This window comes from Oncorhynchus mykiss, chromosome 17 (genome assembly GCF_057628025.1).
Source record: "Oncorhynchus mykiss isolate SJ-2025 chromosome 17, ASM5762802v1, whole genome shotgun sequence".
NCBI lineage: Eukaryota > Metazoa > Chordata > Actinopteri > Salmoniformes > Salmonidae > Oncorhynchus > Oncorhynchus mykiss.
In genome coordinates this window covers 33630350-33642882 of record NC_143038.1, presented here as the reverse complement: position 1 = coordinate 33642882, position 12533 = coordinate 33630350, and the positions used below count along the sequence as shown (strand labels likewise).

At 43.7% G+C, this 12533-nt stretch overlaps 1 protein-coding gene across 2 annotated transcripts; it reads right to left on the bottom strand.

The window, feature by feature from the left end:
- Positions 1-18: 18 nt before the first annotated feature.
- LOC110494957 (transcriptional regulator QRICH1) lies at positions 19-9725 on the bottom strand. 2 transcript variants are annotated; one of them, XM_021570299.3, is made up of 12 exons: positions 9269-9725; positions 7896-8171; positions 7580-7660; positions 7268-7372; positions 6008-7153; positions 5307-5466; positions 4920-5074; positions 2676-2790; positions 2350-2458; positions 1203-1363; positions 859-949; positions 19-688 (listed from the first exon to the last, which is right to left on the bottom strand). In XM_021570299.3, exons 2-12 carry the CDS (start codon positions 8139-8141, stop codon positions 499-501), a joined length of 2559 nt encoding a protein of 852 aa, XP_021425974.3. In that variant the 5' UTR covers positions 8142-8171; positions 9269-9725; the 3' UTR covers positions 19-498. The 2 variants fall into 2 exon arrangements, with proteins under 2 accessions (XP_021425974.3, XP_036804081.2); XM_036948186.2 differs by having other exon boundaries at positions 7268-7366; positions 9269-9560.
- Between the last annotated feature and the right edge of the window lie 2808 nt (positions 9726-12533).

The following is a 12533-nucleotide window of genomic DNA, read 5'->3' as shown; positions in this document are numbered from 1 at the left end:
ATATATCCGATATTTCACCATCCATTTCTGACCATTTCATCTTTATTGGGGGCTGCAACAGCCTACAGGAGTACATGATGAGCTCTGATTTAGTGACTTTGTCAAAATCCATCTCACTCGTCTCGTCAGTCCAGGAAACAATTCTATGGTGAAGTGAGGTGGGGGGTTAAGTGAAGTGGTGGCTTACGTACACGTGTGACCATCCCCAAAAAGATAACAGCATTGAGGGTGACATAACTGCCATTGAACTGCCATTAGATGAATAAACGCAGGAGTCTATTCCTTAAAAAAAGGCCCATAAGTCCACTCTGTAAACACTATCGATCGCTCCCCCACTCCTATGGTTGGCAGGTGTGATGGGTTGAGACTGAGGCCACTGGAGGTCCTTAGAGTTAGTTACTGAGTGAAGGAGGTACCACAAAGAGGAACGCTTGAGAGAGAGGAAGGCTGATTTCGGGGGTTAGTGTGTTCATTTCAGTTCCTCCTCCCCTCCCCTGCTCAGTGCATGCTGGCCGACGACATGGCGATGGCCTCCTGGATCTCCCGCACCATGATGATGCGCGTGAGCATGTGCTCCACCTGCTCACTCGTGATTGGCTGAGTGGAGTACCATATGGGACTGTTGGGCGCCACGACGGGCTCTGGCGTCAGGTAGTACGCGTCGTTACGCCCCTTAGCACTCTGGGGACTGAGCGAGACGGGAGGGTTAGACGTTGATTGGGTCATTAGAAATGCATCAAAGAGCTCCTGTTAAAGTTGATGTTCTGGTGTGTATTTAACACCATGGAAAACGTCACCCTGTGCAAGGGCATCCTCTTAGCGACTAGATATGTCGGGGGGGGGGGGGTCATTACTCACCATTTGAAGAGGTAAAAATCATACAGCTTAATTGGGCATCGCAGAGGGTTCTCAGGATCCTCAGCCTGCTCCTCATACATGTCATCGGTCACTGCAAAGTTCAAACATCACAGAGGTCAGAGGTGATCATCAGCAAGTAGTGATGGGGATTATGGACCTCATAATGTTGACAAACTTAGATCAGTCAGAGAGGCGCAAAGAATTTGCCCCAAAGGGAAAGTTTTGAATGTATGGAACACATAGCTGACCAATACCAGTTAGTCGGTGACTGGGAAAATGGAGATCCAGTCTAAAATATATAAAGCTTAATTTGTATTTATTATGAACTCTAAAGATGACTTCACCTTTCTGCCCTGCATGGTGTGTTCCTAAGGGCCCATGGCCCTTCAGATAGCGGATACTGGTGCTCTTATCCTTTGGGTTGGACGGGTTCTTCTTCGTGTGCCTCAGCACTTTGGAGAAGGCCACCTTCATGTGCTGCTCTACCGTTGTTAGACGGAAATACCTACAGGAGAGAAACGTTTAACACAAAAACACACACACGCAACAGACAAAACCCGGCATTCACACACATCAGCTACCCTGCATCCTTTAAAACAACAGCAAATAGGCCTGATCACATGAATGCTACAAAGGATTACAATTATATTGTGACTTAGCAAGTACAAGGGTCGTTCCATTTCATTTCAATCGCACCACCTTGGATTTGAACTAAACGTTCTATGTGTATTTGCCCATGGCAGAAGTGGTCAGAAAGTAACTTTTTGGACGAATGCCAAAACATTTCGGAGATGGAGGAACTCAAAGTCGAGCCATTTTGCATACCACACCATGACACATCCATGTCTTCATCACTGGAAAAGATAAACGGTTGAGTTGAATATAATTTTAAAGTTTACAAACAACTTACTATTTTATAATTTCTTGCATAAAATGTTGGATAAATATTTTTAAAATTAACATTAAAATTAAAAAAAAAATATTATTTTAAAAAAACAATGCATCTCCAATTAACAGACATACACAAAACATGACAGCCACCCTGTATTCAAGAGCATGCCGTGTTTCAACAGTAGGCGGGCACAACAAACACTTCAGATGATGTAAAACAGAATCTAAAATTACAACATATGCATATACATTTTATTTAAATTTCAGAAACAAGAAAATATTTTGACAACCGTGTGTCTGTAAGCTTTTAAATTATATCAAAGTTAACCGTTTATCTTTTCCAGTGATGAAGACATGTCTCGTAGCAAGGTGGGGTATGCAAAATGGGTCAACGTCGAGCATTAATGATTTGGCATTCAGGTCCAAAAAGTTACTTTGAGCACTTGGGACAAATATGCATGGAAGGTTTCGTTCAAATCAAAAGGGGTGCGGTCAAAAAGCGATTGAAATCCAATGGAATACCCCACAAGTCTATTGGGTGAACAGGAGACATTCGTACAATGAGTATGAAATAAGAATCATGTGTCCAGTATGACTCACTTAGTGTTGAAGAACATGAGTGTTGTGAGCAGCGTGGCTGGTGAGTGGGCACCCAGCTGTTTACACTCCCACAGCATCTCCTCTGTCACGTGACTGGGAATGATGTACCCTGGGAGGAGAGAGCAGAGTGGCCAATCACCATACATTATCCTCTCAAGAGACAGCAAGCAGCCCAAAACACAGAAATGTACTCAGGTATGGAAGTCACAAAAACAGACTTGCTTTTATTTTTTTTTACACCGTTTTGACCCTTAGGTCTTTAGCGGTTTCTTCCCCATACTCTCTCTTGAATTTACACCCGGAAACAGAAACTGATTGTATCTTACCTAGTGGATGGATGACAGGCCTCCACTCGTCCAGGGCTTTGTGTAACCACTGGGAGAAGCGTGTGTAGTACTGGTCAGAGAAGATATCATCCACCCGTCCGTTTTCAAAGAGGTACTGCCAGCAGAAAATAGAGAACGGCATTAACAACCTCAGTCAACTGTAATACACTTCAGTCAGTATCTTGTATTGTGTGTGCGCGCAGTGGTGTAAAGTACTTGAGTAAAACTACCTTAAGGTCTACATAAGTTGTTTTTTGGTGTATCTGTACTTTACTATTTAGATTTGACAACTTTTACTTTACTACATTACTGAAGAAAATAATGATACTTTTTACTCCATACATTCTCCCGACACCCAAAAGTACTCGTTACATTTTGAATGCTAAGCAGGACAGGAAAATGGTCCAATTCACTCACTTCAAGAGAACAACCCTGGTCATCCCTACTGCCTCTGATCATGTGGATTCACTCAACACAAATGCTTTGCTTGTGAATGATGTCTGAGCGTTGGAGTGTGCCCCTGGCTATCGGTAAATATTTATTAAAAAATAAAAATATATATATTTTTTAAAGGGGCCATCTGGTTTGCTTAATATAAGGAATGTGAAATGATTTATCTTCTTATGGCTGGGGGCAGTATTGAGTAGCTTGGATGAATACGGTGCCCAGAGTAAACTGCCTGCTACTCAGGCCCAGTTGCTAATATGTGCATATTATTAGTATATTTGGATAGAAAACACTCTGAAGTTTCTAAAATGGTTTGAATGATGTCTGCGAGTATAACAGAACTCATGTGGCAGGCAATAACCTGAGAAAAAAATCCAACCAGGAAGTGGGAAATCTGAGGTTTGTAGTTTTTCAAGTCATTGCCTATCGAATATACAGTGTCTATGGGGTCATATTGCACTTCCTAATACTTCAACTAGATGTCAACAGTCTTTAGAACCTTGTTTGAGGCTTCTACTGTGAAGGAGGGGGGAATGAGAGCTGATTGAGTCAGGGGTCTGGCAGAGTGCCATGAGCTCATTCAGGCGCGCTCCCGTGAGAGCGACCTGCGTTCCATTGCAATTCTAAAGACAAAGGAATTCTCTGGTTGAAACATGATTGAAGATTTACGTTAAAAACATCCTAGATTGATTCTATACATCATTTGACATGTTTCTACAAACTGTAATGGAATTTTTTTACTTTTCGTCTGGCCTGGATTTGTAAACTCAAGGCGCGAACAAAAAGGAGGTATTTGGACATAAATTATGGACTTTATCAAACATTTATTGTGGAACTGGGATTCCTGGGAGTGCATTCTGATGAAGATCATCAAAGGTAGGTGAATATTTATAATGCTATTTCTGACTTCTGTTGACTCCACAACATGGCGGATATCTGTATGGCTTGTTTTTGTGTCTGAGCGCCGTACTTAGATTATTGCATGGTGTGCTTTTTCTTTAAAGTTTTTTTGAAATCTGACAGTGGTTGTATTAAGGAGAAGTTTATCTAAAGTTCCATGCATAACACTTGTATTTTCAACATTTTTTATGAGTATTTCTGTAAATTGATGTGGCTCTCTGCAAAATCACTGGATGTTTTGGAAGCAAAACATTACTGTACGTAACGCGCCAATTTAAACTGAGATTTTAGGATATAAATATGAACTTTATCGAACAAAACATACATGTATTGTGTAACATAAAGTCCCATGAGTGTCATCTGATGAAGATCATCAAAGGTTAGTGATTAATTTTCTCTATTTCTGCTTTTTGGGACTCCTCTCTTTGGCTGGAAAAATGGCTGTGTTTTTCTGTGACTAGGTACTGACCTAACATAATCGTATGGTGTACTTTCCTTGTAAAGCCTTTTTGAAATCGGACACGGTGGTGGGATTAACAACAAGTTTATCTTTAAAATGGTGTAAAATACTTGTATGTTTGAGGAATTTTAATTATGAGATTTCTGTTGTTTTGAATTTGGCGCCCTGCACTTTCACTGGCTGTTGTCATATCGATCCCGTTAGCGGGATCTAAGCCATAAGAGGATTATACGTACTTTTGATACTTAAGTACATTTAAAACCAAATACTAATTTTCCATTAAGGTATATTTACTTTACTCAAATATGACAATTGGGTACTTTTGCCCACAACTGTCTGTGTGTGTGTGTGTATTGAGGATGTCAGTGAAAATGCATCCTTTCTGTACGGATATGTGAATTCCATTGAGAGGGTGTGTGTAGTAGTGGTATGTGTACCTTCTGTATACACAGGAAGATGTAGTAGAGGGCATCAGGCTCAAACTGTTCTCCTTCCAACCCCCGGGCCTCTTGGGTCATAAGGGCCAGAGCCACGTTGAGCTCAGCCACCGCACTCGACACCAGGTCCTCCTGGAAGCGCAGTGCCTGACGACCTGCACAGAGAGACACAGGGAGAGAAAAAGGTCAGATGAATATGGTCATTTAGATGACTTTTTTATCCAAACTCCAACTAAGAGAACTGCCAATATTCAGAGTGGAATTTATTCAGTATTCGGGAATCAAACCAACAAGACAGACAGGAAGGAGAGGATAAAAGAGATAAGTAAACATACTTGGAGAGAGCGGTTTAATGAGTGAGTGGGAGTCTGTGTTGTGTTGACTCACGTCCGATGGGCGCCAGCTTGTTCTGCTCTTCCTTGTCCAGCTCTGTGTTCTTGCGCTGGACCCAGAGGCGCCACACGTCCATGCCCTCCTCAGGCTTCAGGGAGACAGGCAGCAGCAGCTCCTGGGGGGCCTCCACCTGTGACTCTGACTCCACATGACCCTGCAGGGGGACACACAGGAAGTTAAAATGTTAACACGCACACCACCATGCGTCTTCGATTTGTGGTTTACCCTGTGAGTTGACTTCATTGTAGAAAAGAAATTCCACAAACAAAATTACTGGATATTTCTACACAAACACTTTAAAAAAAATGTAAAAACTAAGCAAGTCAGTTAAGAACAAATTATTATTTACAATGACGGCCTAACCCGGCCAAACCCGGGCCAATTGTACGCCGCACTATGGGACTCCCAATCACGGCTGGATGTGACGCAGACTGGTTTTGAACCAGTGACTTGCACTGAGATGCAGTGCCTTAGACCGCTGCGCCACTCGGGACATTAAACTAGTGACATGGAAATTTGCTTCCAAAACACCACAATAGGCTTACACAATAGTGTTACACTAGTCAAGCCAATCATCCCCTTCTTAACTGGGTGAGACTACAGCCTAAATTTATGTAATTGTTGTGGAAAACCTTGGAATCGGAGTCAAAGACAAAGTCAAGGTCTAACCCAGGTAATGTAAGTCCTGTTCTGACCTGTAGGTGGAGCTGTTGCTCTTGGTGTTCCTGCTGCTGCTGGGGGTCCCAGATGTGGAGCTGCTGCGTGGCGTTGTAAGCCCCTCCCACCGTCTGCACCACCACAGGGCCGTGGATGTTCCCGTTCATGAACTGCGCCGGGAAAAGCGTCTGCACCACTTCGTCGTTTGTCGTCGTCTCGGAGACTGACACCGTGGTGCCCGACTGGACGGACCCAGTCCCCGACGACGAGGAGTGGGCCACCCTATTGTCCTTGTTGTCGTGGTGACCAGAGGAGGACACCTGCATTGTGTTGTAAGCCTCCTGGGGGATGGCGATGTGATGCACGCCCCCCTGCTGCCCCCCGGAGTACACAGGGATGGTCCAGGTCTCCCCGGCAGGGCCTGTGATGGTACCTGTGGTGCTGTACAGGTGGGTGCTGTCCACAGTAAGCAGGTCGGGCCGGAGGGACAGGAACTGCTGTTGCTGCCCCTGCCCCTGGGGGAGGGCCAGGACCACCTGCTGGCCCTGTTGGCCCTGAGGGAGGGAGTACGACACCTGGATGGGGACGTCCACCTTGCGCTTCTTGGCAGGTTGGAGGACGCTGGTACCCGCCCTCCTCTCTGCCTCCCGGGGAGAGCCCTGCTGTTGCTGAGGAGACATGGCCTCCACTGTCTGGAACTGGATCTGCTGCCCACCCTGTAGTTGAATATGTTGACCACCTGGTAGCTGAATGTGCTGGATTTGTTGCCCGCCTTGTAGCTGGATTTGTTGCCCCCCTTGAAGTTGGATGTGTTGACCCCCTTGAAGTTGGATGTGCTGACCCCCTTGAAGTTGGATCTGCTGACCCCCTTGAAGTTGGATCTGCTGACCCCCTTGAAGTTGGATCTGCTGACCCCCTTGAAGTTGGATCTGCTGACCCCCTTGAAGTTGGATCTGCTGACCCCCTTGAAGTTGGATCTGCTGACCCCCTTGAAGTTGGATCTGCTGACCCCCTTGAAGTTGGATCTGTTGGCCACCCTGTAAGTCCCCTTGAAGCTGGATGTGTTGGCCTCCTTGGAGCTGAATTTGCTGACCCCCTTGTAGTTGAATATGCTGGATTTGTTGACCGCTTTGTAGTCTAATCTGTTGACCTCCTGACACTGCTGCCACCAACTGGGCCTGGATCTGAAAGCCACAGAACAAATACCTGAGCCTGGTGTATACAAAACCAATTGCCTGGTTAGTAAAGGACATGGGGTGAGTGTGTGTACTCAATAATGCAGAGTGCTACGTGTGTACCTGCTGGTGCTGCTCCTCTGTGAGCTCTCCTTGCTGGACCAGCTGTGCTGCTGTGGGGATGCCCTGGAGGTCCACCGTCTGGCCCTGCTGTCCCTGGATCTGCACCTGACCACAGATGTGAGGAGAATAAACACAGTGCATCATACACTTCTGTCACATCCACCATGCGTTACATGCCACATGGCTGAGGGTGTGTTTCCGACTACTGCATTTTCAACTGATCCTTTTGGTTATAGGCCCTGGATGTCGATAAGAAGGCCATTCAGTCCAGTCTGGTAAATAATTGAGTGGGAATACAAGTACAGGCCTCACCTGTACTTGTATCTGCTGCTCAGACCCCTGGTGCACACCAGCAGCCATCTGGGGTGAGATCTGTGCAGAGTTCACCTGCACCTGTTCATCCACAGGAGAAAATCAATCAATCACAGAGCAAAAGTGACAATGATAGCAGCAATAAGATAGGTAGTACCAATGTTGAAGTATGAGTTGGGCTTTACTCTCAATTTAGTAAAGTGATCTGTTCTTCAAAGTATATAGACTAGATGAGGGTAATGGGCACAAACGCAGCCTGAGGTGTATTCAAAAGAACTGAACTACTGGAGGAACCACATAAGGTCTCTCCTCTTACCGGACAGGCCAGCTCCAGCAGCGAGCCAGCCACCTCAGTGCTGTCTGTGTAGACACAGTTGCCCCCCTGCTGGTACACCATGGTGGTGGTGTCACCGTCCTGCTGGCTGAACTCCTGCAGTGCCTCGGGGCCCTTGTTGGCCAGAGACTCCAGGAACTCCTTCATACGGTGCTGGGGCACACTGCGGGCCTTCTGACGCACGTACTCGTCAAACGAGACTACACCGCTCTCTACGGGCTCGTTCATGACAAGTCACTATGCCCTCCACGGCACCTTCTGAGGAAGGAGGGGACATAAGTTGCGTTCAAGACAACTGGGAACTAAGAAAAAAACTAGGTAAAATCATGAGGTCTGTGATCTTCAGGTTGGAAAGAGTTCCCGACTTGGAATTCCAAGTTGGATGACCCTTCAAAAGATTTTCCCAGTTGGAGCTTGTTTTTCTCTGAGTGCCCAGTTGTTTTGAATGCAGCAATTGTTTACACACCTATACAGCATCACAGCTCAGGACTGCATGTCATTTAACTCTGGTATCAATTAAGACTACAGCCCCTGTCATCAGTACAGCCTAACATCTCAAAGTCTAGTATACATTTAATGGCCAAGCTACCTAACTGTTTGCATTAGAGGGGAAGGTGAAGCGAGATGGGGCCAAAGCGCACAAGCAAACCCCTTTCCTTGACGAACTTTGAACCAATTATTACGCCATCTGATCACCTGGCACTATGTTCTGAACACTGTCCCAAAAAAGCAATATGCTGTTGTGGTCAATGACGTGTACGTCATTGGTTGTGGTATACAGTATCTGTCTATGAAATAAATATGATCGTTATTATTACTATGATGTAATGATTAGCTAGCTAGTTACATGTACTACTGGGGCAGTGTAAAGAGCCATCAGCCTCTATCATTTGCCATTTATCACATGATTACTTTTGCTTATGTTTTTTGTCTATTTCTAGCTGCAAAGTTCAGCTAGCTACAATAATCCCACAATCTGAATAAAGTTAACATTTCAACAACGAATAAATTGTCTTTGAGTGATATATATACGTGCAACTTGTGCTATGTATTCTATAATAGCTAGCTAGCAAGTTGCTAACGTTAGCTGGCTAACTAGCTACCAGTGCATCTTCCCATGCTACCTTAAATAAAACCAAAACCCCTCCGTTCCGCCAAGACACGGCGTTCAAAAATAAAACGCGATAAACTCCAAGTAAATTGCGCTCCAAATGACATTTGTAAAGTCTTAATTTTATAGCGATGGAATACATTTAAAGAATTATGAATTTAAACAGCTAGCTAGCCAACTAAACAATATCATAACGTTAGCTTGCTAGCTTGCTACGTCGTGTGAGTATTTAAGCGATATTTACCCTGCTTTCGATGAGAACAATATGGGGGTAATCCACACAAATTTGTCTCGCTCACAGTTTCTCCAGCAGAATTCTGAGCGTTTGGCGATAATATTTGTCTAACTATTCAGAGGGAAGTATTTCATCAATACAGAGAGAATTATGGAAGTAGGCCCGATGGAACAACGTGAATCCCCGGACTTCTGTGACACTCAACCACCGCATCAGACAGAGCGAGTAGGTCGCGACGCTCATTCGGCTACACCACAAATTCTCCACTTGCAAAGGCTAGGTAACGACACATTTCATATTTACGGGAACGAGCATCGCGTGCCCCCGAGACAGTACATTGGTGACACAGCAGGCAACTATTTTCTTATTGCACGACATACATTATTTGATAGTAATTATGAATAGGGTGTAAAATTAGATAAATAAGATCATGTCAACATACACTTACAGAGGAAACTGTGTGTGTGTGTGTGGTAATGCATCCAATGATACATTATTGACTGTAGTAGTGCCGCTGTACCCATGCTGTGTAATGTTAGCCAAGCAATAGCCAAGTACAATTACATAGGAAAAAAACCTACACGTCCCTTGTCTATCACGAATATTAAATACAATTATATTTGAACTCGGTCTACTCCGCTGATTATTTGTGGGGTTGGTAAAATATCCACAGCCAAGTATTACTAAACACACTTTAAAACTCGGGTCTCTGAAAAGTAGGATAAATAAAACAAAACATTTCGGCCCACTGAAGGACCAACCACAAAGACAACCAGAAAAGTAAGTTCAAATGTAATTTGCTTCAGAATGTATAGCAATAATTGGTAACACAGTCTGATTTATTAGGCAACATTGAATACATCCCATTAATTGTCCTTGTCTTCTCCCTTCTGTTCTTTCTATCATTCTGCTCTAAAGTCTCTTATCTCTATTATTTATTCCCTCTGTACAGTCAATGAGTTGTGTTGAGACCTTGTGACAATGCACTTTAAATAAAGTTTGACATTACTTGTAACTATTCAAGCGAATTTATTTATCTGCACTTCTGTACGTTTGAACACATCATCAGCACCTGTATTGGAGTCCTGCTCGCCCCCGCGACATATAGATCGCGCGTATGTACGCGAACAGCTCTCGCAATGTTATAGTACAGAACCCAAACAAATATCCTCCTTATTGTAGTGGGTTTACCTGTTACAATGGCCAACCGAACATCTCCTTTAAATTAGGATGTGACTTGTAAATCCTCCCAGGCCCAGCCTTTTTTTATTTGACTAATAATTTGCACTTTTCTTTTAACATTTCATTTATCAATTTCCTACACAGTTGTTGGAAGGTAGGCACCATTTTACATTCAGATTGAATGGGTATGCACATATTCTCACGATTACTCGCTAGGAAAGGGTCCCGAGTAGGGCATGGATGCAAGCAGATAAGATGTGCTGCAGTTTTGATGCTCAGTATGAGGATATGTAAGGCCTATTATATTCAAAGAATCAAGAAGTTGTAGAGGATCAATGAGTAGAAACATAGAGGCACAATATGCTGTCCTCATATTGAATCCCCTCCATCCTTATTTTTTTCAGTGAATAATGAACTCTGAAGGTTTGCATACAACCCTGGTTCTTAAAGTAGAAATCCATTCCCCCAAAATATATTTGAGTATTTTTTTTAAATCAGTCCACTGTTGATACAGTCCCCAAACCTTTTCCATGTCAGCAGTCAAATTTTCAAGATATTGGACTTTCAAGAAGCAAATTGTCACTCGCCACATGATGATGCAAAATGCAATATCTTGAAAACTTTACTGCTGACATGCAAAATATTTTGGTGCTGTATGAACAGTGGACTAATTTTAAAAAATGTGGCACAACAAATGTACATTGCAATAGCTAAATTAGTTGCACATGTAATACCGTGCTTGTCATTCAGAAAAAAATCCTCAGGAAAATACGTAGGCTGTTTTGTAATAATTCCTCAATTGCGGAGGGGAAAAAATCCATATGTTTAAAAAGCCTATGTTTTAATGTCGAAATGAGTGTTAAACTTACTGTTAAGGTAAAGAACTTAATTTGGATGCTTACACACTGTTTTCTGCATAAAGGTACATTTAGATTAGAGGTTCATATTCAAGGTTCATTTGGACGTATAACTTTTTGTGTGTATGTGCCTTTAAACAGGAATACAACTGCCCCAGTCTGCCTTAAAGAGCCAGGCATGTGCCAGTGAGGGCCTACCCCTGCTCTACCCACAACAGGCTGCCTCTCCGCTCTCTTAAGGTGGACCAGAAGAGATGTGCTGCATGTGTATAGTACCTTGCTGGGACAGTGGACAGGAAAGAGTTAATTCCCACGGTCTCTCCTCTAGCCTCTCTATGATCCCATGGAGGGTTGTCAAGTGGATATGTTCATGGCTCCATTCCCCAGAATACTTGTAATAGACCTCATCACACCTAATAATATGGTACACATACCACAGGAGGCTGCTGAGGGGAGGGCGGCTCATAATAATGGCCAGAACAGAGCGAATGGAATGGCATCAAACACATGGAAACTATGTGTTTGATGTATTTGATACCATTCCACCTATACCGCTCCAGCTATTACCACAAGCCGACGTGTCCTCCCCAATTAAGGTGCCACCAACCTCCTGTGACACACACATCGCACCACTCATACTCAAGTTAATTCACGAGGTGTGTATGATGAGAGGTGGGATGTTTCTTTTATCACAAGTTGTACACAATTACATGATGTCAACCTGTTTTGAACTGTTCACAGCATACAGAACAAAGGGCACTATGTTACGATTGTGGAATGAGAGGCCTTCTCATGGAATATTGCTGCTTAGTTTGTATACATTTGTAGTATATAATAATTTTAGTGTGTACAGTTTATTGCACGTGGGAGTGTAAAAGAGCGTGTCTTATTTTCTGTAAGCTAGTCTGTGTTTGTTGGCTGACAGTGTCACCAGAGCGGTATACTTCGAGTGAAGCTGGATCTACAGGGGTGTCTAAAGATAGTTAGCTTCCCATTCCAGCTCAGGCTTCATTCATACTACAACGGTGGATATTGCTTCTCAGCATCCCGCTAACTCTGGCAGGTTTGTAACTGCGTGTGCATGTCGCTCGTGGCTAGTCGAACGCCAAACTCTTCTTTTTGACAATGCTGAAACTCCAACCTGGGCAAGTCACTGCAACATATTTTGGTCCAAGCAAGTCTCTTCTTCTTAGTGGTGTCCTTTAGTATTGTTTTTTCTTCTTCTAGAAATTCGA